The sequence below is a fragment of the Acytostelium subglobosum genome (assembly GCF_000787575.1).
Source record: "Acytostelium subglobosum LB1 DNA, scaffold: scaffold6, whole genome shotgun sequence".
Taxonomy (NCBI): Eukaryota; Evosea; class Eumycetozoa; order Acytosteliales; family Acytosteliaceae; genus Acytostelium; species Acytostelium subglobosum.
In genome coordinates, this window is record NW_012236532.1 from 161,489 (window position 1) to 186,546 (window position 25,058).

General features: G+C 43.0%; 11 protein-coding genes across 11 annotated transcripts; 5 read left to right on the forward strand and 6 right to left on the reverse strand.

Annotated features, from left to right (window-relative positions):
* Nucleotides 1-1,866: 1,866 nt before the first annotated feature.
* On the forward strand, nucleotides 1,867-2,145 carry SAMD00019534_033760 (hypothetical protein; the record flags this gene model as incomplete). Its single annotated transcript, XM_012904268.1, has 2 exons — nucleotides 1,867-2,074; nucleotides 2,132-2,145. The coding sequence occupies 2 exons, from the start codon at nucleotides 1,867-1,869 to the stop codon at nucleotides 2,143-2,145; spliced, it is 222 nt and encodes a 73-aa protein (XP_012759722.1).
* Nucleotides 2,146-2,476: 331 nt separating this feature from the next.
* SAMD00019534_033770 (hypothetical protein) lies at nucleotides 2,477-4,951 on the forward strand (the record flags this gene model as incomplete). The annotated part of the gene is made up of 5 exons (XM_012904269.1): nucleotides 2,477-3,098; nucleotides 3,169-4,015; nucleotides 4,088-4,234; nucleotides 4,310-4,469; nucleotides 4,562-4,951. 5 exons carry the CDS (start codon nucleotides 2,477-2,479, stop codon nucleotides 4,949-4,951), a joined length of 2,166 nt encoding a protein of 721 aa, XP_012759723.1.
* A 217-nt stretch (nucleotides 4,952-5,168) lies between these two features.
* Nucleotides 5,169-6,450, reverse strand: SAMD00019534_033780 (hypothetical protein; the record flags this gene model as incomplete). The annotated part of the gene is made up of 4 exons (XM_012904270.1): nucleotides 5,169-5,322; nucleotides 5,400-5,612; nucleotides 5,690-5,918; nucleotides 6,003-6,450. 4 exons carry the CDS (start codon nucleotides 6,448-6,450, stop codon nucleotides 5,169-5,171), a joined length of 1,044 nt encoding a protein of 347 aa, XP_012759724.1.
* A 226-nt stretch (nucleotides 6,451-6,676) lies between these two features.
* SAMD00019534_033790 (hypothetical protein) lies at nucleotides 6,677-7,768 on the forward strand (the record flags this gene model as incomplete). Its single annotated transcript, XM_012904271.1, has 1 exon — nucleotides 6,677-7,768. One exon carries the CDS (start codon nucleotides 6,677-6,679, stop codon nucleotides 7,766-7,768), a length of 1,092 nt encoding a protein of 363 aa, XP_012759725.1.
* Nucleotides 7,769-7,839: 71 nt separating this feature from the next.
* Nucleotides 7,840-8,689, reverse strand: SAMD00019534_033800 (hypothetical protein; the record flags this gene model as incomplete). Its single annotated transcript, XM_012904272.1, has 2 exons — nucleotides 7,840-8,598; nucleotides 8,666-8,689. 2 exons carry the CDS (start codon nucleotides 8,687-8,689, stop codon nucleotides 7,840-7,842), a joined length of 783 nt encoding a protein of 260 aa, XP_012759726.1.
* A 2,647-nt stretch (nucleotides 8,690-11,336) lies between these two features.
* Nucleotides 11,337-12,626, reverse strand: SAMD00019534_033810 (hypothetical protein; the record flags this gene model as incomplete). Its single annotated transcript, XM_012904273.1, has 5 exons — nucleotides 11,337-11,973; nucleotides 12,043-12,176; nucleotides 12,248-12,331; nucleotides 12,418-12,509; nucleotides 12,617-12,626. 5 exons carry the CDS (start codon nucleotides 12,624-12,626, stop codon nucleotides 11,337-11,339), a joined length of 957 nt encoding a protein of 318 aa, XP_012759727.1.
* Nucleotides 12,627-14,631: 2,005 nt separating this feature from the next.
* SAMD00019534_033820 (hypothetical protein) lies at nucleotides 14,632-18,538 on the forward strand (the record flags this gene model as incomplete). Its single annotated transcript, XM_012904274.1, has 6 exons — nucleotides 14,632-15,046; nucleotides 15,120-15,322; nucleotides 15,404-15,871; nucleotides 15,957-16,137; nucleotides 16,215-17,540; nucleotides 17,601-18,538. The coding sequence occupies 6 exons, from the start codon at nucleotides 14,632-14,634 to the stop codon at nucleotides 18,536-18,538; spliced, it is 3,531 nt and encodes a 1,176-aa protein (XP_012759728.1).
* Nucleotides 18,539-18,718: 180 nt separating this feature from the next.
* On the reverse strand, nucleotides 18,719-20,911 carry SAMD00019534_033830 (hypothetical protein; the record flags this gene model as incomplete). The annotated part of the gene is made up of 2 exons (XM_012904275.1): nucleotides 18,719-20,101; nucleotides 20,171-20,911. The coding sequence occupies 2 exons, from the start codon at nucleotides 20,909-20,911 to the stop codon at nucleotides 18,719-18,721; spliced, it is 2,124 nt and encodes a 707-aa protein (XP_012759729.1).
* Nucleotides 20,912-21,264: 353 nt separating this feature from the next.
* Nucleotides 21,265-22,043, reverse strand: SAMD00019534_033840 (hypothetical protein; the record flags this gene model as incomplete). The annotated part of the gene is made up of 4 exons (XM_012904276.1): nucleotides 21,265-21,385; nucleotides 21,468-21,703; nucleotides 21,789-21,905; nucleotides 21,969-22,043. Coding segments are annotated over 4 exons (549 nt in total), but the record flags the coding sequence as incomplete, so codon positions are not given.
* A 570-nt stretch (nucleotides 22,044-22,613) lies between these two features.
* SAMD00019534_033850 (hypothetical protein) lies at nucleotides 22,614-23,683 on the forward strand (the record flags this gene model as incomplete). Its single annotated transcript, XM_012904277.1, has 2 exons — nucleotides 22,614-22,717; nucleotides 22,801-23,683. The coding sequence occupies 2 exons, from the start codon at nucleotides 22,614-22,616 to the stop codon at nucleotides 23,681-23,683; spliced, it is 987 nt and encodes a 328-aa protein (XP_012759731.1).
* SAMD00019534_033860 (hypothetical protein) lies at nucleotides 23,652-24,995 on the reverse strand (the record flags this gene model as incomplete). The annotated part of the gene is made up of 1 exon (XM_012904278.1): nucleotides 23,652-24,995. A coding segment is annotated over one exon (1,344 nt), but the record flags the coding sequence as incomplete, so codon positions are not given.
* Nucleotides 24,996-25,058: the final 63 nt, after the last annotated feature.

Below are 25,058 nucleotides of genomic sequence, written 5' to 3' on the forward strand. Positions count from 1 at the left end.
TTTAGATAATCAATGGATATATTATCTGGTGGAAAGCAACAACAATGTCAGCAAATAATTACTTGATGGATGATCATATATTCATATTAAGATATAATACATACCTTGTGGAGCACAACTACTTGTATTTGATGATAGCTCTGTTATACATACTTGGTTATCATCATGGTCACAGTTAACCTGGCAATGTCCATCTGGTATTTCCAGTCCATATCCAGGCAGTCCATAGACTACCATCAAAATTATGAATATAAATAAATAATAAATACAACCCTTCTTATTTTCCATTTTATAATATATGTATTGATTCTAAGTATAAATAAAGATATATTTTAATAATAATAAGATATGATGATGTATCTCTTCTTTACTTCCTTATCCACATTTACCTCAACATCCTCAACCTCATCTAGTATTGTTACTTTAATCAATTTTATTCAAGTGTAGGGGGAGATATGATGTTGATTCCAAGTGTTACACTTAAAAGTGAATAAACTTAAAAGTTGACGACAATCGTCATCACTACTACTTCTAACTCCTGTTTACGTAGATCACCTCATCTGGAATGACATTTCTCTGTGTGTATGTGTGTTTGTGTTGATGTTTGTGTGTATGTGATTGATTGATTTCAATTTATAACTTGTGTTTAAATTGTGGAAGGAATGATGGATATGACTTTCCCCACCAACAACATTACAATATGTTATTTACTAATCATAATAATAGGATTATTCTACCTTGTACTAATAATGAATATTAAGAAAACCCACAAGAATTATGAGGATTCTCAATTTGATACTACTTAACAAGTTACCTTGACTTTGCAAGTAGTTTAATTTGATTGAACCACATTGGGAACTGACTGCACCATTGCGTCCTCACATGTATGATATCCATTTTCAATCAAACATAACAAGGAATATTTCCTCTCAACCTGTAACAATATAATTCATTGGGTGGAATTCCAAAAATTATTAATCTAAATAGTTAGGCTAAGAAGAGTGTTATTGCCTTCTATATTGATGAGATCTTTAATTCTTTGCATATGCATAGGTCTTGAGGAATGTGTTGTGGAGAGAGTGTGAGGAGGCGGCACTCTTGGCTACAACCTCACCATCAACCACAATCCATTTACCTAATTCCACAAGGAGAGCAGCCACCTGAAAATTGATCAAATGAAACTACAACAAATGGATGGCATTCAATCAATTTTGATTGAAGCAACACTACACTTCTCACCATTTGACCGTCAAAGATCATCAGACCTCCGCACAATATCACATCCATCTCTCATTCGCTCCTCAAGGTCCATGATCTTCTACTACAACACATGCCAACAACATCTGACTCGGCCATGACCACAAATTTTATTGAACAATTTAAATCGCAATGATGATAGATAGATAGAGGTAGCATCTCGGATAGATGCACCTCCTCTTGATGATCAAGAAGAGGATGAATATGACTACCGGAAGGACTGTTGTAGATTCCCCAACAATGTATGTAGAGGCGACTATATAGTAACATGATCATCAGCTTACTCCAAACATTAAGATCATTGAAGTTGTGTACATATTTAAACATATATTAATAATGAAGATCCAACTAAAGTTGCTCATTATTGCACTTGTAGTGTTGTTTACACAACAATCATTTGCAATCAATGGTATGTTATCATTGAATGACTTCCCCACTGATTCATTGACTTACTCTTTTTCTCTCTCTCTCTTTCTCTCTATATCTTATCTACCCTTCTATACTATTAGAGGTGGATCCAACATTCCTTATCCAAGGATACATATGGGATGACTCTGCCCCAACAACAATGGAGTGCTGAACACCAAGTCTTTGTTGCATGGTGTGCGTATGGAGTTGCAAACAACAAGTGGTGTTGTTCTCAAGTCTCTTGATAATACCAAAGGAGACTACGCATTCCCAGGACTGGTAGCCGGTGAATATTGTGTTGTTGGAACCAAGGATGGCTATCTGCCCGGTGTGTTCAAGAACGACAACAAGTTTGACAATGGCAAAGTGTGCCTCAAAGTTGGTCCATCGACTACCAAGATACATTATGGTATGTGTTGTTGTTGTTTGATTGATTGGACTGATGTTCGCATCACAATATCCACAGACTATTCACACTAACAATACAATCAATATAGGAATGGTGAAGGAGAAGTTCTACAACATCCARGGATACATCTGGGATGACTCGTCMAAGAACAATGGAGTCYTAAACACTGATGCMTTGCTGAGTGACGTCCGCATGGAGCTCCAGTATCCAAACGGMACYTCAATCAAAGTCATTGACAAAGCCAACAAGGACTATGCCTTCCCAGGYCTCCGYGCTGGCACCTACTGYGTGGTTGCWTCCAAGACWGGCTATGAGMCWGGTGYRTTCAAGAAYGACAACAAGTTTGACAATGGCAAGGCATGTGTTACCGTAGGACCATCAACCTCCAACATCCATTGTGGAATGGTGAAGGAGAAGTTGTACTTCATTCAGGGCTACCTCTTTGATGACACTATCAACAACAATGGAGTGCTCAACACCGATAGACTGTTGAGTGATGTGCGCATGGAGCTCCAGGACTCAAATGGCAATTCCATCAAGGTCATTGAGAAGACGAGTAGGGACTATGCCTTCGCAGGTCTCCGTGCCGGTACCTATTGCGTAGTCGGATCCAAGGATGGATACGTTCCAGGTGTGTTCAAGAATGATAACAAGTTTGACAATGGCAAGGTGTGTGTCACTGTCGGTCCATCAACCTCAAAGATCCACTATGGAATGGTGAAGGAGTCTCTATTCTATCTCCAGGGATATATATGGGATGACACCTCCAACAACAATGGAGTTCTCAATACCAATAACCTATTGAGTGACGTGCGCATGGAGCTCCAGTACCCCTATGGTACTTCCATCAAGGTCATTGAGAAAGCCAACAAGAACTATGCCTTCACTGGTCTCCGCGCCGACACGTATTGCATTGTTGGATCCAAGGATGGATACGTTCCAGGTGTGTTCAAGAATGACAACAAGTTTGACAATGGAAAGGTCTGCCTGACAGTCGGTCCCTCAACAACAAAACTCCACTTCGGTAAGGAGTTACACAGTACACCACAAACATATATGTAATGGACACTAATAATTTATTTAATTCAATCTAGGAATGGTCAAGGTAGTTCCAACATCACCATTAACACCACCTCCAGTCACTGAGCCTCCTGTCACTGAGCCCCCTGTCACCGAGCCACCAGTCATGACTACTGGTGAGCCTCCAGTCACAGAACCACCCGTCACTGAGCCACCTGTGACTGAACCGCCCGTCACTGAACCTCCCGTCACTGAACCTCCAGTTACAGAGCCACCAGTCACTGAACCACCCGTCACTGAACCACCAGTCACCGAACCACCAGTCACCGAACCACCAGTCACTGAACCTCCCGTCACTGAACCTCCCGTCACTGAACCTCCCGTCACTGAACCTCCCGTCACTGAACCTCCCGTCACTGAACCTCCCGTCACTGAACCTCCCGTCACTGAACCTCCAGTTACCGAGCCACCCGTCACCGAGCCACCCGTCACTGAACCACCTCCAAAGAAAGGAACATGGAAAGTCGGTATTTATCCATTCAGGGATGACGATGAAAATGGAGTGTCAAGTGGAGAGGAGGGTGTTCCTGTTCCGTTGGATGTGACAGTGACATTCGCTGGCAATGGATCTTTATACCGAACTTATGTCAACACAGAGGATGATGGTGATTCTGAATATACATTTGCCAATATGCCCCCTGGAGAGTACTGTTTCGAACTGATCGATCCCCAAGGCAAATGGAAGTCTGGACCCGTGGGACCAGGCCCAAGAAGATCAAACAACAAGTTTGTAGATGGGAAAGCATGTGTTGAATTGGAAGCAGTGAAAGATGGAAAGCAGGAATTCATGGAGATGGCAGCAGGTTTTGTGAAGGAAAAGCCCCAGACCTACAAGGTGGCTGGCTTCACCTTCATAGACACGTAAGTATTTGTCCGAAAACAGGGTAATAAGTAATTCATATCTTCTGACATTTGCTGTCTCGCACACCAAAGTAACCAAGATGGTTACCAAGATGAAGATGAGGACTATTTGGCAGACATCACAGTCAAGTTGTACAACTCAGATGGCAAGCTTGTATATGATGAGGATACGACTGCAGAATACAATGGATATGAGATCACTGGTTTGGTAGCAGGAGAGTATGTATTATATATTATGTGGAGGTTATTGGACTCTAACCAATCATTCTTTGGAACAACTAAAACAAACAATAGTTACTGTATTGTCCACATTGGACCTGATGGCTACAATCATACTGTTAAGGGTACTCACAGCTTCTTTGACCAAGATCAAGACAACTTACATGAGATCAAGTTGTGCTTCACTCTCCCTAACACTGATAGAAAGCTACCTGAAAACTCTTCCAAAAAGCAGGTAAGTGATCAACCATGGTTGCAACAACAACAACAACAACAATCATGTAATTAATTACTGAACCTCATCCATCAACTTCCACTTAACATCAGGTTCGCATCAACAGTGGCTGGAAGAAGGTACCCCAAACTACTCGTACCATTAAAGGTTACGTCTTCCTTGATGCCAACCGCAACAACAAGTATGATGATGCCCCGCCTGATGGACCCGAGACATTTATTGCTGGAGCCTCAGTCAAACTGATCGTGGATGGTGAGATTGTCGAGAGGACTGAATCCACCGCATCCAACCCCAGCTATGAGTTTAAGAACCTCCCAGCTAACAAAGCGTGCTGCGTCTACATCTCGCAACCCAACGCCTACGAGTTTATCCCAGTGATCAACGAGTACAACCGATACGAACTTGATGGAGAGACTCCCTGCCACACCTTCACGACGGATGGCGTTATTAATTTCAATGCTGGTCTTAGAACCCGTAATTAAACGACATTGATTGATCGCGTTTGATAAGATCTTGCATGTTTGCCGCCTGTTCATTCATTGGTGGATGGGTAGATCCTGTGCTCATCAACAATCGATTGACCAATGAACCATCTGTCCAACCATAATAATCCATGTCCACAGGTCTGGACGAGATCTGGACGACCAAGTTCGATCCATGAATTCTGTACAATATTCTTTCATGAGCTTTAATTTGTTCCTACAGATGATGTTGTTGCTGCTGCTGCTGCTGCTGTTGTTGTGGATGTTGATGGTGGTGTTGTTGCTGTTGCTGGTGTTGAGCATTCAAAAGTTGCTGATGTTGTTGTGGAGTGATTAGACTCCTATGATCAAACTTTATGAGTTCTACAGATCTGTTTGGGCGAGTAGTTAGTTGGAAGTCCATCCATGTCATCCATGCCATCCATCACCATCTCCTGACTCGACCTACGGATACAGGTATTCGGCATATGTGTTCAGATAGTCGGCAGCCTGAACAAAGCCTTCCTCACCAGATAGACATTGTAGTACCACCATGTAATTCTTTGACATCATCTCGCCAATGTTCTGACCATCAGCTGATGTCCTATAATGATGTATCAAGTACAATGATATATAATGCGTGCTATAACAGTATCCAGAGACATAGTATTCATATCCTTTCCTATTGATCATATGATTGTTTGATTGATGGTCAGAGATGATGCCTATGTGATTGATCGGACATTGCTATCAACTCACTGATATCCCATGCTCTCTAGTAATGATGTAAAGTTCTCTGATACATTGATGTCTACAACGTTTCTAATCTCTGCTCCTATCTTGTCCTTCATCTGTGGTGTTCCAACGTATCGCGCTGATATCTTCTCCTTTGACTGTGCCGATGACACCTTGTCCCTACCCTGAGGATTCTTCTTCCTCTCTGTCCTAACATGTATCTCTGATGGCAGGATTGATCCATCGGCCCATGCTATCAATCATTCAATCAATTGATCAGTGTTAGTAACTGTGATCGAATGAATGTATGAGTGACAATAACAACGACATAACATACCAGGCCCACTTGATACCACAGTCGACTTGTATACAGTCTCTTTGTAGGAGACGTTGTGCTCGGTTCTCATCATGCCTCTGACGCGATCCATGAAGAGTGAGGTTGGTGTCGTCAGTATGCCATGCAGACTACACTCATATATGTTGACCATCTCTTGTTGATTGGGTAGTATAGTTTGTTGCAATTGCATAGGCATTGAACTTTGTTGTTGATAAGCCATTCTCTGTTGTTGATGTTGTTGTTGTTGTATCTGTTGTTGTTGTTGTTGTTGTTGTTGTTGTTGCTGCTGCTGTTGCTGTTGCTGTTGTTGTTGCATCTGTTGTTGTTGCATCTGTTGTTGTTGTTGATGCTGCTGCTGTTGTTGATGCTGCTGCTGCTGATGCTGTTGCATCTGTTGATGTTGTTGCATCATCTGTTGCTGTTGTTGATGTTGTTGAGGTTGTTGCATGTTATCTCTACCTCTTCTGAATGATCAAGAATGAATGAAAACGGGTCAAACACAAAGAGGATGTTCACCAAAGTGAAGTCATTTTCATTCAATTCAATTCAAATCTTCAGGACCAGCAAAGATACAAAGATAGAGAGATAGAGATAGATATTCTATAGTTCAACAGTATATATATATAACAAGAACATTGCAGAACATACATTATATATATTAGGAGGTGTGATATATGTTTGATCCCTTTGAACAAGAAGTCATCATTGCTGATTTGAATAAACGGCATAGTGATCAAGATGATTATGCTGATCATAATGTGAGCGAGGGAACACCAAAGCAACAACAACAGAAAGAACAGAAACAGAAACAACAGGATCAGACTGGAATAAATGCCAACAAACAGATAACAACAGCTAATTCACCAGCTGCTGCCACAACTAGTAACACAATCAAACATTCATTGCCAATGGCAACAACGTTGTTGGCGACTAATACACCTTTAACAACGGCGACTAATACATCGACAACTACAACGACGACAACTTCTAAGTTGTCATCGTCATCGTCATCTTCATCGTCATCGTCATCTTCATCTTCATCGTCAAAACCAACACTGTCATTAAGACATCAACTTGATCAATGGAACAAAGAGTTTGATCTGTCCTACGTTGATACGCCATCGACACCAAGCCAACTTGATACACCTCCTCTTACTCCAACTACCACTACTCCTACTTCTACTCCTGGTTCTCAACGGCACCAACAGCAACAACAACAACAACATGATAACAAACAACAAAAGGATGAGATAGCGAGAAGATCACTTCAAAGCAAAGATCAACAACCAAAACAACAATGTGGAGATGTAGAGGATGAGACAATCAGTCGCTCAAAGCAATGGCAAATGGATATCCGCAATGAGGTCGAAGGATTTAGTCAAGTATTCTTTAACGCGCTGCCCGAACGCCTGAAGGACTTCCACAAATCATCCAAAGACAGACAGCCACTCTTCCTCACGCCAATCGCCTCTCTCTCACCATCCCCGGCATCACCCAACCTTTCATCTCCAAATTCACTGCATTCAAGTAATGGACAGCAACAGGATCAAGTGTCTTCACCATCATCATCATCTTCACAACAAAAGACTGAGGATGCTGATGTGGACAACAGCAACAACAATATCAACAACAACAGCAACACATCAAAGTCAACAGATGACCTTGAGACTAACTTCCAAGCATGGCGCAAGATGTTCAATGACAAGATGGATCAGAGAATGAAGATAACAGACATGAGATCACATGGAAAGATACAAATAGATTGAATGAATGAACACATTGTATATTGTATATATTATATATATCGATCTATCTCATAACAATGTATTTATTATTGTCAAGATAGCGAATTGCCTTGCTGACGCTCAAGGTACAGCTTGGACTTGAGGAACTCTCCCAGGTTGTTTTCGATCATCATTTGCTCCAGCTCGTCTTGGATGTCGTTGAAGAGCACCAGATAGTTGGAATGGCCAAAGCGCACGTCCTCCACGTCAAACTCATAGCTGAACAGCTCGTCAAACTCGTCGACGATGTTCATGTCGACGGTGCTGAACGAGTTGGGGCTGGCCGTCAGCATCATGCTCTTGCGGATGCTGGGCGAGGGCACGCCGGCACCGGCCTTCATCTCGTCCAGGGACATCTTGTACTCGAACAGGGGCGTTGCACCACCCTTGCCCTGCACTCCGGCGCCCTCGTGGGACGACGAAATGAAGTTGGTCGAACTAGCTCTGGCGTACTTTTGGTTGTGGAAGAACTTGGAGCTGGACACACTGTTGTTGATGTTGGTTCCACTCATTTCGTTTGGCAGACTGTTGATGTTTACACTGTTCCTACCTGCACCATTTGCATTTACACTACTTCCACTGCTATTGTTACTGCTACTACTGCTACTGCTGCTGCTACTGTTGTTATTCTTTAAGGCAGGTAGGATGACATCAGTCCAGTACTTCAACTTTGACTTCCTCTTTGGATAACATTCTGGACTCTTTGTAGTTTGCATTGGTGGAAGTACAAAAGTACTCTTCAGTCTCTCCTTTAGCAGATCCTTCTGCTTCACATATATATTGATCTCGTGTGTAGAGTTATTCTGGATGAACTATTTTGATTGGTTGTAGTGTGAGTATATTTGATCACTTTTTGATTATTCCTGGTTCCAAACATACTCTCTTGTATATATCCTCGGCCATTATGAACATCTCGGTTGGTGTTCCATTCTTTCTTTTATATTTATCAATGGCCTCCCAGCATAATAGGTTTTCCAAACAGAATTGGGTCCTTAGATAATTATAGAATGCATTCCTGTTAGAGGTAATATTAATGTTAGCATTTGATTGATCAAAAATAATTCAGGTGATCCTATATACCTTAGTACTTGATTCTTTAAAATCTCTGATAGGATTGATCTTGAGTTCCTCTGATATATATCGTATTCTGTTTTCTTTTGAGATAACTGCTTGGCATTCTTGGTATCCTTCTTTTTGAATAATGACATTCTCTACTGGATATTTATATTTGTTGTTGATAATGTTATTATAAATTATTGATATTATAGGTATATGGTATTACAGTCGTATTTTGCCTGGTGTAATAAAACAAGATATCTAAAAATTTTAAATTAATAAATTAATTTGGAGTTAGAGTTAGTGTCCTAGAGCTAGGTGATGTAGCTAGCTTCATCCAATCACAAGTACTAGGTCATCGATAAAATTTGATAGTGATTGGGGATGTGAACTGATGATGGTCCAAGTGAATGAGTGAAGTGAGTACGAGGAGGAAAGAGTATGGTCTAACAAGTGGCTGTGACTCTTGAGAATCATTCGGCCATCAATCCATCACTCAATCACTCCTTCACACACACACACACTTAATCCATCACATCAATCAATCAATCAATCAATCAATCCTCTTCAATTCAACAAACAGTGAGAATATTTGTGTATGAGATATAAATGGAGCGACAAACATACACTCGAGTTGGAGTAGGAGGCAACAACAGCAACAGTGACAACAACTGGGAAATATATTTAATTAATGTGATGGTTATGGTTATTATGATGTGTTATTATTTGTTGGTGTATGTGATTGTGTGATGGACGACACAACGATATTGTTTCAAGGTCGATCGTCAACTACAACTGATATTAATATAAGGAGGTGAGGTGTTCTTGGTTGCTTATTGTTGGATTAATGAATGAATATATTCCATGTTGTGTTGATTGTTAATGTAATATTATAATTTGATGTTGTTGATGTTATTTGATAAAGGTGGATGGCTGGATTGATGGTAGTAGGATAGTGGATAGAGTGGTGACATTGCTGAACCGACACAGGATGAGCTTGACCACCTCATCCATTTATTCTTCCACTTTAAAGTGGTGGTGAACTTGATGGTGGTGGGTTATACTTTATGTATTTGTGTTGTGTGTGTGAGAGTGATTGAATGATTGAATGGAAATGATGGAGGGTGGAAGCACGAATGTGTATATTTATTTATATTTAGTGATGTCATTGTTGTAACATTGCTGTGAACGATGAATGTATTTAAAAATAGACCTTACACACACACACGAATATGAAGAGACAGACATACAATAGCAACAATTAACTTTGTAATATTATTACTACTACTTACTCTTTGATGATTTAATAAAGTAATTAAAATATCATGATGATCGAGTAATTATAAGTATTGGTAATGTTTGATTGATGTGATTGATATTATTAATAAACCGTATTAATACTTAAAAAGAAATCTAGAAGAAGAAGAGGAAGAAGATACCATGTATTATTGACAATGGCGGTAAAGGTGGGGGTAGGGTATAGGTGAAGGTGACGGTGATTATGATGAAATTGATGATGTCCGATGGTGATGTCGACACAATCAATCTTCAATCAAATAAATAATAACTAACTACTAAGTAATATTTGAATGTTGAATGGTTTCAGTGACACGGTGTCCTGCTGCCAAGTGATTCAAGGATTGGGTGTGGACTCCTTCCAGAGTTGCCAAGGCATCGATGATTGCAGAGTAGTGACGGTGTGAGCACAGTACGTAATTGGTTGGTGATGTCAACAAAACGGTAAGATGTGCGAGCCTTCACGCATTATTGTCGTCCAGTCAAAATGGTTGGGGGTGAGGTTGGGACAGGCCCTTCTAGGCCTTTGAGGCCCAACGAAAAATGTCCCAGGACCGCTGTCCAACCACTTCCCCGAGGACTTTTCTGTTTAGATGTGTTTTTGAGATGTCCAGGGGTTCTGACTCGTCAGACATCAAGGGCCACTCTACCACATTGTGGCCCTTGGTGGACCAACAGAGCTTATTATAATCTTTGCTTCAATGATTGGGTTATAGCTAATAATTAATAATCATTGTGTGAGGATCTAAGGTACCATCTGCAAAGGCATTCCTAATTAATATTCTTTGTCGATTGACAATGACACCGACAATCCGAATTGATTTACACTGACCAGTGCCCATGTATGTGTGAGTGTAGATGCATGCACCTGCCTTTTTGCACTGCCAAGTCGTCGGGAGCATGGCTCTCGATCTATCATGTCGATGTTCTAGAGAATGGAGATCATGGACGCCACCACAAAGTCGTGAATGTGGTTGGATTGATCGATCATGACCTTTGATCGATAGCTTCATCCGTCTGGTCAGCGGTGTATGTTAATGATAGCGCGTGTTACAAGGTTATATAGTAATAGTGCAGTGGATATAATATAATCTATAAGTATATATATATATGGTGATATATTGTCGACAATCCTTTACCCATGTTGCGCAGAACGGACGGAGTATGATAGCAATGCGTGCGTGTGAAGTCTTTCAACTTAAGTTGCTTCGAGACCAATGGAGGTTAAGTCATCTGGACTCTTGGAGTTCAGTAACCTCTTGGTAGTCTCGTACATGAAGAAGTTGACTGCGCTTGTGGGGAATGATCGCAAGATTGTGGCAGAGAAGCCACGGTAAAATGCCGAAATACCTTCGGTCCTGTATATCTCTTTGGCACAGTGAACAATGCCACGGTAAATGGCCGGCTCTGGCTGCGTCTGTATCCTCGTCTTGATGACGTCCAGTGGGTAGATTGATGCCCAGAAACTCATGCCTGCGCAACCTCCGGCGCCAATCGCCACCCATGCTGGGAACGTCTCGGGCGACTCGGCCATCGTGGTCAGTCGTCGTTTCATAAATTCGTACATCGTGAAGTAAACCATGTCTCCAGGAATGTCTCGCAACAATGTCGGTCGCAGACCCTTGAACATGCCAAGTATTCCATCCTTCTTGATTATTTGACGTATGACATCGATGGGGCCTGTATAGTACTCGCGTGGAGGTGTGCCCTTTGTGGACACGGTCGACAAGAGAGTGGTGTTCCTCGATTGGACTTGCAGTTTAGATTTGATCAAGTCTCTTGGCGTCAAGAAAAATGATATCGTCATACCTGCTATTCCACCTGCTGCTGCGACCCTGTTTGTATTTGAATGATTGATGTAAGTATGAATGTCCATCTACAATGACCAATCCTAACAAACTTACTTATGATATGGAATTGGTGTATCTGTTGATGGATGGAAGTACTTCTGGAAGTGATTGTTTGTTACAAAGAATATAGAGTTGATGAATGATACACTGAACAATGGCACAGACATTCCACGATATACACCTCGCAGCTAATTAAGAATAGTGTTAGTGACCTGTGATGTGATGTGTTCCAGACGGGCTGTCATTGTAATAAACATACTCCATCCATTTGCACAGTGTACTTTAGAGCATGCCAGCCATTTTTAAACTTGGGGACATTTCCTGAGGCATCCTGCATCAGAACCTGTAGTCGTGTTTGGTTCGTGGTCGTGTGGGTTAGCATCATCCGTGGGGCGAAGTCATCTCTATCTCTCCACTTCCAACACCTACCTTTATTGTATCGAATGGATGACCTGTCAGCATGGACGACATGCCACCCACCGACCCTGCTATGAAGTCTTTACCTATACCAACAAACCTCTCTATTGTGTTTGTTGTTGTGATGTTGACAAGTTGTCATTCGTTCGTTCGTTCGTTTGTTAGTAATCGTGGGGTTAGCGTCCAGTTGTGGGCTTTTAACTCAACATACCTTTATCCATGATGTTGTTGATTGTATTATTGTTACAGATACACTTGTATATTTACACTGACGTCCTCGTTGTTATTGTTGCTGTTGCTTTTGCTTTTGCTTTTGCTGCTGCTTATACTGCAACTGGTGAGCATTGATTGATGTTCACCTATTCTTATGTCTGTGTTAATGTTTGGATGTTTGAACACCTCTTGTTTATATGTACTACGTTTCTAAGCACGACGAATGTAATGAATGAATAAAGATAATTTGGGATTCCTCAACATAAGCGGGTCCCGAACAAAACGACACGACTTTTTCAAACAGAACTTTCAAGGTTTGAGGTCCCCCCTTGTCACCAAACAACCTAAAGTCTGTCATTGTTAACAAACATTCTATATGTTCATCACATTATTTCTATGTTCTACTTTCTTTAGTGTTGATCAAACAAACTACGGACATGTCTTATCAAGATTTAAAGATGTGTGATCATCAGGTGATGGGTCATTGGACCACCCATCCAACCACACGAAGCTTCAAAAGTCGTCTTGGGTGACCACTCTCTAAAACATAACCACACACCACCAGAACACCTAAAAAGAGAGTGTCTGTTGGAATTGAGGAGGTCTTTGTTGATAACCAATCAACAAGCTAGTACCATTGTGTATCAAAACTTCAAGTGTTGTTGACACTTTCCCATCAAACACTCACACACAACACAGACATTGACATTGATGTCAACCCAAAAGGTGGCCCTATTGCAAAGCTCAATCTCTTTCAAATGATGGGGAGGCAAGGCAGAGACTTGCTGAGATCTAATGTTTTGTGTGTGTGTGATGTAGTGATCCATGTATCAGTGTTAGTGAGTGGCTGAAGGAAGGTTGTTGAGTTGTGGTTGGTCATCAACACTGTGTGTGTATCAGAGTTAAATCACACACGTTCCAGCTTCCAACTTAACACACACACACACACAATCAATCAATCACACACTCAGCGAAATGGACACAAAGAAGCACACAGGCTTAAGGTCCTCCACTCCTCAACAGTAGTAGTAGCAGGCAGTAGCAGTAGTAGTATCAAATTTGTGTGTTTGTTGGATACAACAACAAAAGCGTTAGAAGAGAGAAAGAGGTGTTATCACCTTTACAACAACAGAATCAGAATCACACAATTAGAGAGAGAGAGAGAGCCTTCCACCTCACTCATTCAATCACTCCACTCATCACCAACAAACACAATAACAACTGAACTGACCTGACCTGACCGATCCAACTTCCACCATCATCCATCCATCCATCTATCTATCCATCAACAATCCATCTATCTATCCACTGTTTTCATTATAATCACCTGACCTCAATCACCTGACACCAACACTAATCACCCGACCAATCCACCAACCATTCAGGTAGCCAGCAATATTATACATTCATACATTCATTCATATCATTCATATCATTCATTCATTAATTATCAGCAGCGGCTTCATCGACATTCTTCCAGCCAGCCCAGCTTACATATTTTGGTGTGCCTGTTCCTACTGCCACCACTTTCCAGTCCTGTCCAGTCAAGTCTGGTCTAGTCAAGCCCGCGCCTCCTCATCATCCATCATCATCATCAACATCACCACCACCAATCAATCTAATATATATTTATATAACATACAATATTAATATAGAGATCTATTAACTTTAACTTTAACCTACTACCAATCAATCAATCCAACATCGACATCGGACATACTCTTGTTGACAACACATCACACAATGCACATTGAATGAACAATTGATACGAATCAATATTCATCACAACAACATCATCAACTTTATAGATTGTATTATTAGTTTCCAACGCGACTCGACAAACTTCCAACGCGGCAACACACAGGCAACACACAGGCAACACAACAGCCACAGCCACAGCCACAGTCACTCAAGTCAAACAAAACAAAGAAACAAAAGATGGCATCATATATGAACTCACCTTATGGAGCTAGCTTCACAGTAAACACTTACTCCAACAATGTACACAGTAATATGCATTCATCCATTGACCCATTCAGTGGCGGCAACAACACAAACAATAATACACCGATAGTTGGAAAGCCACAGGGTCATGTTGGCGGCGGCATCGGGGGCGGTGGAGGTGGCGGCGGCAACCACTCATCGTCAAGTAGCAAACGCAACAATGATATTATGTCCAACAACAATGGATCTTCATTCACAGGACTGTCGACCATCATACGATCGGAGCCACATGGAGAGCTGGACTCTAGTCGGAATGACGCGCTCACCCTATCCACATCACAAGAGCGAAACATATCAAACAACATCCGCAACATGTTCCATGACAATCAACTACGAGTCAGGAGTAACTCAGTTGCCACAACACTTATGAACACAGTCGATATTGCTAATCCCCTGGTTTGGAATGATCAGGCCATCCCTGTTGGTATGTAGTATCCATCCCCTATTTCCAAGTGATTGAGTCTCTGATTGATTAACATGCCGGACATCATACATAGACTACCATTATAATCATCATGAGAACCATGGGATACAATTGAGTACGAGTAATGCCAGTAATATACAACAGCTTGAGGCTGAGGCTGAGGATGCAGCCGACATGGACAATCAAAGAATACATCCAATCACCATGCTACTATCGAACAAGGGCGAGCAACAGTATCTTAAATCACACTTCAAACGACATCGTGTCCTTCTAAGGGTGAGTACAATCAGCCATCCAGCCAGCCAACCTTGCCACAGGGCCTGCCACTCACTAACTCAATCAATCAATCAATCATAGATAACGGACATCATTGGTATAATAGCAGGATTGTATGAGTTGATATCAGGAGGGAATAATGTTACGATGATAGTGCTGAGGGTTGTGAGCTTGCTGCTGTTCGTCTTCTCCCTGATACATGGACTACTGCGCAACTACCGACAAATGTACAGACAGATCTATCGACCATTGTTCATGGTGGCCGTCACATTGTTCTTCATTGCACTGTGTCTGGAGTTCTCGACCACATCGCCATCATCAGTGTTATTCATACATACTGTTGTATTCTGTAGTCTCTACTCTGTTGGATCACTACAGTTCCTATACATGCTGGCGCTCAACTTTATCATCTCGATCATATGCTTCTCATTCTTAATCATCAAGTCATCTCTCAATACCGACGATATCATCTCCTACTTGCTCAGCTTCCTTATAATATGTCTGTTAGGTTCAAGTCATTTATATGTGTTGGAGAAGTCCAGGAAGACTGTAAGTACATTCCTTGGCGGACTTTCTTGGCTGGGTTGTGGCAGGCATGTCTAATCAAGGTACTAACCATCCATCCATCCATCAGAGTTTTATCAACAAGAGAGTGATCAGGAAGAAGGCTGACAGGATCAAGTTTGCAAAGGAGAAGTCTGAACAACTGTTATCAAACATTCTTCCAGAATTCATTATCAAGATGATCAAGGATGAGCCATTGGAGAGCAACATCGATGCACCATTACCAACCATTTCCAAAGTGTTTCATAGTTGTATGTCCTCTCCTGGCATGGCCACGCTCATTCAATCACTCAATCACTCAATCACTGACCATCCACCAATCAAACAGGCTCAGTACTATACTGCGACATTGTTGAGTTTACTACGATGGCATCAAAGATTGAACCAGAGATGTTGGTCAAGTTGTTACATCAGATATTTACAGAGTTTGACAAGGTTGTTGTATTGAATGGCTGCGAGATAATCAAGACTGATGGTGACGCATATCTGTGTGCGGGTGGACTGACCATCGCCAACAGTAATCACTATCAAGCCATTGTAAACATTGCCAATGGCTTTCTAAATCTGCCCGTGCTCAAGTCCAACTGCTTGAATCAGGAGGTCAGGATTAGGATTGGCGTGGCAACTGGCTCAGTGATTGGCGGTGTGATTGGCAACAAGAAGTTCCAGTTTGATCTCTGGGGCGACGCAATCGCAATGGCACACACGCTGGAACAGACAGGAACACCAGGACTCATTCATGGACTGAAGCGAGGATTTGAGAAGTTGGACCCCAATCAATATCAGTACATCGAGAACACCAACTCTGACAAGAACTTCCCAACAGTGTTCATCATGCCAGTCAATGCCAATCAGATATCGACCCCTTCAGCAGCAGGTGCTTCATCATCGTCGTCTTCAACATCGTCCACAACAACATCCGAGATATCATCAATCGAAGACTCTGGAACTTGCTCAATCGAGGTCGATACATCATCGCGACCAAAGACCGATCAGTCGATTGATGAGCCTGTGTCTCAGAAGCAACACGAGTCGGAGCAGCAGCCAAAGTCGCTACCCATGCGAGCTAAACTGATGTTGGGACAGGTATCCGGGTATATCAAGGGCTTCTACGTCAGGCATCTTTCCTGCCATGAGGAGACGCTGGCCAACACTGTTGACAAGGACGACATGTACATCGAGATCGACAAGAACTTCAACCGATACACACGCTTCAATCGATACATGCTGCTCTTTAAGAATCTGTTGGTCGAACGCTACTTCTACAAGTACGTGATCAAGCGATCAGCCAAGGAGACGCGAGTGTTCCTCGTGCTGGGCCTGATAATGCACATCATCTTTTATCTGGACGATCACTTCCTGCAGGAGCCAGTGGAGACGTTCAACACGCTGCCACTGTACATCACGATGGGCCTACTGTTCATCATCTACTTTGGCATCACTTTTACCAAGCAGTATCGTCGACCACTGTTCCAACAGTTCAGTCTGTTCGTCCTGCTCATCCTATTCAGCACGGCCACCATCCTTGAGCTTGGCCAACAAGTATCAGCCGAGAGAATCAACCTCACTCGTCTATGTATTATATTACTATTCATTAGCATGTTCCACTCTTTGAACTTCCTTATATCCGTTGCACTGGTCATCTTCATATTTGGTAAGTCGGACTGGACATCGCCATGTTTGATCACTCATACTAATACTCAATCTTGCTTAGGCTTCTATTACATCTGTGGATCATCGATCACAAACACAATTGGTGGACTATATCCAGGCGATTATATTGGCTTCAGTATCTTTATACCAATGTTGATATGCTCGATCTACTTGATGAAGTTGGAGATACGCTCAGCTTGGATTATCAAGTCCAACATCAAGTACAAACAGATGATTCTGCAGGCCGAGCGAGAGAAGTCGTCCAAACTGCTCGAGAATATCCTGCCAGTGAACATCTCCGAGAAGCTAATCAGCAACAAGGGCAGCAACAATGGAATGTTGATCGCCAAGAGCTTTAAGCGTGTGGCAATCATGTTCATCAATGTCACGGGTCTAGAGCAGCTGAACGACCACGAGCGCATACTCTGCATCCTCAACAGCATCTTCCTGATGTTTGACAATCACTGTGAACATCTCAAGCTGGAGAAGATCAAGACCATCGGCACGACGTACATGGTTGTGGCAGGTATGCGTCCCAGCCTCGACTCGGCCAAGGAGATGTCCAAGGCAGAGTTCCAGTGCGCCCTGGAGAACCTGGCCAACATGGCACTGATGGCCAAGGCGTGTGTTCATCACATCGATCAGCGATTGAACATCCAGACGGGCATCAGTCTGGGTCCTTGTGTGGCCGGTTGCATTGGTATCCAGCGCGCAAAGTTTGACATCTGGGGCGACAGCGCCAACATTGCGTCCAGGATGCAGACTTCGGCCCCGATTGGCAAGATACAGGTGACGATCGAGGTGTGTAAGATACTGCGCAACAAGTTCTACTTGGAGGAGCGAGGAGAGATCAATGTCAAGGGCAAGGGCGTCATGAAGACCTACTACCTCACCGGAGAGAACTCACACGACTTTGACGACACTCTTCCCTCACATTGGCAAGAAGCACGAGTCAATCAATTCAAAGGCAGCTACTTCATGCGAGAGGATGCCTACTAAGTTGGGCGGGCGCCTGCCTCATTGGAATACACATATATACACATTCATTAGTAAAGCAAGGTCATGGCCCAGTCTTGCGTCGTTGATGGTAACACACAACGATGACAATGATGAGGGCCACGACCAACTTGGTTGGGCATGGCTTATGTCTGTCCTTATGTACACATAGATATTCACATCTCAGTTTACTTCCTCCATTGATATGTCCATGCAATTGTTGTTGATGTTGTTGTTGTTTGTTGCAATGCTATTGTCGTTGTCATTGTCATTGTCATTGTCGATATCGTTATAACTGATGCTGTCTGTGTTAACACCACTGGCAATGTCCTCCAAAGATGTGTTGCATGATGATGTTGGTGTAGAGGTCAGGAGGTCGTGCTGCCTCTCCTCAGCCAACTCCTCTTGCTCAATGAGTTGTGACTTGAGCTTGATCAATGCATCCTTTAGCCGCACGACCATCTCTGACAAGGCTTCGATCTGATCATCTTGCTTGGACTTCTCATTTACCAGCTCTCTCTCCTTCTTCTCCACGATCTTCCTCTGTTTGAACAACTCCTTCTCGACAAACAACTTATCTCGCTCTGCCTCATTCCTCTTTGATATCTCCGTCGCCAGCATATCCTTGACCTTGGCCAGCTGCTCCTTCATGTCCTTGATCTCCATCCTTCGTAGGTCGTCACCCATGGCGATCGCTGAGCTATATTCCTCCTCGATGACACTGAGCGTGTCGGTGGAGCTTGTAATGTCACATGTTGAGCCGCCTCCGCCGCCATACTCGCTCGAGTAGTCTCGGAAGCCCTTCAATCTTGCTGAACCAATAGTGAATGGACTGGAGCTCGGTGTCCACTGTTTGGAATAGGGTCCCACCGACTTTGGTGTGGAGAATGTGAATGTTGGAACGTTGGTCGTGTCTGGTGACTCTGGCTTTGGTGCAGTCGCATGCTTTGGTGTATCTCCACGTGATGATGTTGAGAATGATCTCATCCTTGTCAAGAAGCCACTTCCACTCCATGTACCTGTCTTGCTCGATGATGATGATGTCGTCGTTGTCGTTGTGGTTGCAGTAGTCGAGGCACTGTTGCCAGTTGTTGTTGGTGGCAACATCAAGTTTGATGAGGAAGTTGAGGCTGATGGGGCACCAGGAAGAGGAGGATGGTTCTTCATCTTTATGTTGGAGTACTTGTGCTTGAGCTTCCTGTACTTCTTCTCCAGGTCGATCCTCGTCTTCATCTCTTTCTCCAGGTAGGCCTTGACCTTCTTTAACTCCTCCTCTGGATTCTTGATTGTGAGCACAGATGACTCGCCATATGACGTTGACACGATGGGCGGCGACTCCCTCTTCTTCTTTATCGCAGACAATGAGAATGAGAATGATCTTCCCTTTGTAGATATACTTGGTGAGTGACCCAGTGTCGAAGATGATGAGGATTGCATTGTCGAGCTCAAACTACCAATGTTGTTGCTGCTGCTGCTTCCTCCAATATTCATGTTGTTGTCCGAGTTGTCAATGGTCGATGACATTGGGACAGACAATGGTGGAAGGAATAGATCAGGCCTTGATTTCTAGATACCAGAGTTCATGTCAATGATTGATTGATTGAAGTGATTGAGTGATTGATTGATCAAACATACCTTTAGCATGGTCCTGATTGATGACACCCATTCCTCCATCTCTGCTTGATTGGTACAACGGAAGACGTAGTCCTTCTCCTCACGACCAGTGTTGTCGCCAGTCTTGGTTTGAGGCGTACTGTAGTATCTGATGACAAAGCTGTACTTCCTGGACAGCTCTCGGTCGACATTGATGATGTCCGAGAATGAGATGAACTCCGAGTTGGAGTCGTTCTCATTGGATGTGTGTACGATGCGCTGTGAATAGAGCCGCAGGAAGCGCGGGTTCCATATCTTAGTGAAGCTGGACAGCTTCTGCACCTTGCCCTCCTTGAAGCCCTTGAGCTGGGCGTAGGTGTTCTTGCGCACTCGCAGGCCCGGTCGACGCTTCAGGTAGATGTTGTCCATGTTGTTGATCGAGTACTCGGACAGCGGGGCATCGTCATCGACCCATTGTCCACGGCTGGTGACTCGCGAGTGTTGAATATACAGACTGTAGCCATTTTGTAGACCGGCCAATTGTGAGGCGTAGGCCACTATCTCACTGGCCTTCTGTGACAATCTGACCTGAATCGTCTTTGTCACCACCGATGATGTTGGTGGGAATACCAACTTTATAATAACATCATTACCAGTACTTGGTGATATTGGTATCGTAGTATTCGTCGTCGATGTCGAAGTTGTTGTTCCAATCATCGATACAGCATGTGTCAACACAGGCTTCTGTTGTTGTTGTTGTTGTGGTTGTTGTTGAACATCCATTCCAATTTGTTCGTCTTAATATATTATCTCTATATCTCTATCTATATCTATTTACAAGTACATGAATAAAGTTAACAAACTGACGAATGTTGTTTTATTATATCTCAAAGATAGAAGTGTGTGAATGTTTGGGTTGGATTGGATATGACTTGGCTGAGGCTTCCCAACCCCTCCTGAAGATCGATCGACTTTTGGAGGGAACAGTGCCCAGGTGGTGGGGGTCGATGTGTTTGAATGTCAACACTCTTTGCACGACCCACACACCACACACGTCTCTTCAACTTCCAATGCCGAACGACTCAATGTGTCAATGAAACAAACACATATGATGAATGAATGAAGTATTGGTTATGTTATTGTTGCTTTGAGTAGTCAATCTTCTCCACCTTGACTTGTCCATCGAGAATCTTATAAATGTACACACTGATGTTGTTGCCCTGAACATCCATCAATATGAATGATGGGAATACATCACTATTCAAATGGTTCAAATTGTTAGTCATGATTGATTGAATGGTGTTTAGATTGATTGATGAATGAATGAATGACAGCATACTTTGTAAGAGTGCTAAAGGCACCTGTTGCTGAGCCTGGATTGACGAATAACTTGTTGTTGGCTTCCGATACCTCTGCAATGTGTGTGTTACCAGTGATAAGTACATCAACGTCCAACTGTCTCTGTAGTGCAGATAGTGCAGCCTTGTCACCCCATGGTACTATCTGATGTCCATGACATAATCCAAACTTGAACTGTCCAATAGTGACTACCTTTGTATCTGGATGTGAAGTGTTCTGTTCATCATAATAGTATGTGATGTTAGTCATTCAATCAAACAATGTCATTCATTCATTCATTCATTCAATGATTCAATATTACCTCATCAAGATCACCTCTAACAATGTGTACATCACTTGACAACTGCTTCAAGTAGTCTTGCATATCCTTTGTAACCAAGTTGCCTGTGCACAATACATGTTGAATCTTCTCTGGTACCTGTGTTTCAACAATCAGTCAGTAAGTCAAGTCTATGAGTTAGACATGATTATCGATACCTACCAATAGCTTCTTGAACTCTGGTGGTATGGCATGTGCTCTATGTGGCACGTGTAAGTCTCCAATGGCTATAATAAACTAAACATGTTTCATTTATTGAGTTATAACATTTGTAAGTTCTCTCTCGATCGTTCAATCAATCAATCAATCAATAAGCCTATCATACCATCTTATAAAGTGTTATATATATATGTATTAATGTATGTATCAATCAGTTGTTGCAAAGACTATCTACACTCAACTTCTTGGGTCTCAAACCCAAGATACATTCAAAACTTGCCAGCTCGCCTTAAACTCAAAGTTTGAGGATTGAGGTCTAGTCTTTTGCCTCATCTGGTGTCAGACAGAGACTTGTTGTAATAAGTGGGCAACAAACTAAGGACATGTCCAAGATAATAATAGAGCTCAATCAATTACTCATGTTCTTCATCATCATCAGGTTTGGAATGAGCGCGCTTGGACTCGGACTATCGATAACGACATCTCCCGAATCGTGATGGGGCATTTCCCTCAATTAGTCTGCCATCCATGTCTCAGACAAGGGTCAGCACCTCGACCAGAGTAGAGACAACATCAGCGACAACAACTCATTCATTCATTCATTCCTTCGTTCATTCGTTCATTCGCTAATACAAACAACAACAAGTAATGGCTAACAATCAACTAATAATTGTGAGCACTTTGTTCTTTGCCATCTCATTGGTACATGGACTCACACCTTTGGAGGAGTTTGTCTCTCGTCCAGATCAAGGGTATGTATCCACCTCTCAGATACTCAATAACATAGACACACTAGCTTACTCACTTACTCACTCAATCACTCAATCAATCAAAGTATCTCATACTTTGTCAATCACACATTCAATGGCGATGGCTACAAGGTCTATGCTTTGAACTTTACCTCGCTCAACTGGTTGCAGCCACCCTTGACTGATAAGCCACGTTGGAACCACATGTTGTATGTTTGTGTACCAACGTTTGTAACGACCAAGACAGCATTCCTTTACATCCAGTCGCCCTACTCATCGATCACCGTGCCCAACACCACAACCCTGCATCCAATGGCCGACTCTTTCTGCAAGAACTCCAACTCAATCACTGCCGTGATCGACCAAGTTGGCAACGCACCACTTGTCCAAGCAGACGGAGTCTCGCGTGCTGAGGACACCCTGATGGCATGGTCGTGGGCCACATACATGCAGAACACCAGCAACACCGAGATCATCAACAACTTCCCAATCACAAAGGCTGTCGTTCGCGCCATGGATGCTGTCCAATCGTTCACCAAGACCGCCCTGTCAATCCGCGTCAAGGACTTTGTAGTGGCCGGTCCCTCAAAGCGTGGCCTGGCTGCCTGGCTTGCTGCCGTCACCGACACATGTGTCAAGGCCATCGTGCCACTCGTGGCTGCCATGCTCCACACCAAGACCTTCATCAACAACCATGTCCGCGCCTATGGTGGCTTCTCGTTCGCCTTTTACGACTACTTCCTTGGTGGCGTAACGGCCATGGTCAACCACCCTCAGTTCGATGCCCTACACCTCATTCTTTGGCAACCAAGTCTACACCACCGACTTCTTCTACGCGCCAAACACATTCCCATTCCCAAGTTGTGGACTCGACTGTGCCAATGCTCCATTCATGGTCTAATGGATAATATATATTACATTAGTTTATTGATCAATGTCCAACTGACTCTTGTTGGATCACCTTTTTGATTATGCCAACTCCAACTGTCACTCCCATGTCTCTGATGACGATCCTTCCCATGGCTTGACACTCATCATAGGTACTGACGCATATTGGTCGCATTGGAGTGAACTCCACAGTGGCCAAGTCACGTGCTACAAGGAATATCGGTATCTTTGGTGTATCGTATTGTATTGGCAGGCCAGTGTTTCGATCAATCCTATTGATGATTGATATTTGGCATGATACTCGCGATGAATGATAATGTACACATGGTGTATATCCAGAATGTATTTGTTGGGGATGTTGTATAATGACCACTTGTGCAATGAACCTCTGGACTTGTTTAGGCGGATTGTCCAAGCTGCCGACAACCGCACCCTTGTTGATGTCCCATAAGTTGGCGGCACCTGTGACACAGAATGCTACATTGTCTCCAGGTGTTGCCTGTACTATACTCTGATGATGCATCTCAATTGACTTGATGCTGACTGTGAGACCAGTTCTTGGTGGCACTATTGTGACCTGCATGCCTAGCTCCAATATTCCCGACTCGACACGACCTGCCAACAATGTGCCAATACCCTTTATCTTAAACACTTCTTGAATGGGTATCCTAAGTGGTTTGTCATTTGTAGGTGGACATATTGGCGCTTCAATGTTATCCAATGCCTCCAACAATGTTGGACCTTGGTACCATGGTATTCGCGATGACTTTGTCATCAAGTTATCACCATCCAATCCACTTATTGGTATATATACAGTTTGATCACTTTTGAATCCTACTCGTCTGATCACAGTACCAATGTCACCAATTATGGCTGTGTACTTGTCTTGATTGAAGTAGATATCATGTTCATCCATCTTGTTGATGGCCACAATGAGGTGACGCACTCCCAGTGTGTATGCGAGTTGAAGATGGTCTTCGCAGCGGTTGGCCGTATCAGGCTGGCGATTGGATGCGCAAACAACGAAGATACCACAATCAGATTGAGATGTACCTGTGATCATATTCTTGATAAAGTCTCGATGTCCAGGTGTGTCGATAACTGTGATAGTGTGTCTGGGTGTTTCAAAGCGACCGAACGAGGTCTCGATCGTGATGCCACGCTCTCGCTCTGCCTTCAACGTATCCATCAACCATGCGAACTTGAGTGACTTCTTGCCCATCTCGCCATCCTTGTCACCATCAAGTACATGAGTAGTAATTCTAGGTCGCCTATTACCCTTGAGTGAATATATCAAATGACCAACTGTTGTAGACTTTCCAGCATTGACCTCGCCAAACACTGCGACACTAAGATGTGTCTTTATCTCCTGTCCAATCATATAATATGTTGTTCAATAGATCAATGATGCTTTGAAATATTTGGTCCTGTCACGTGATCAAAGTTTGATCAGCTG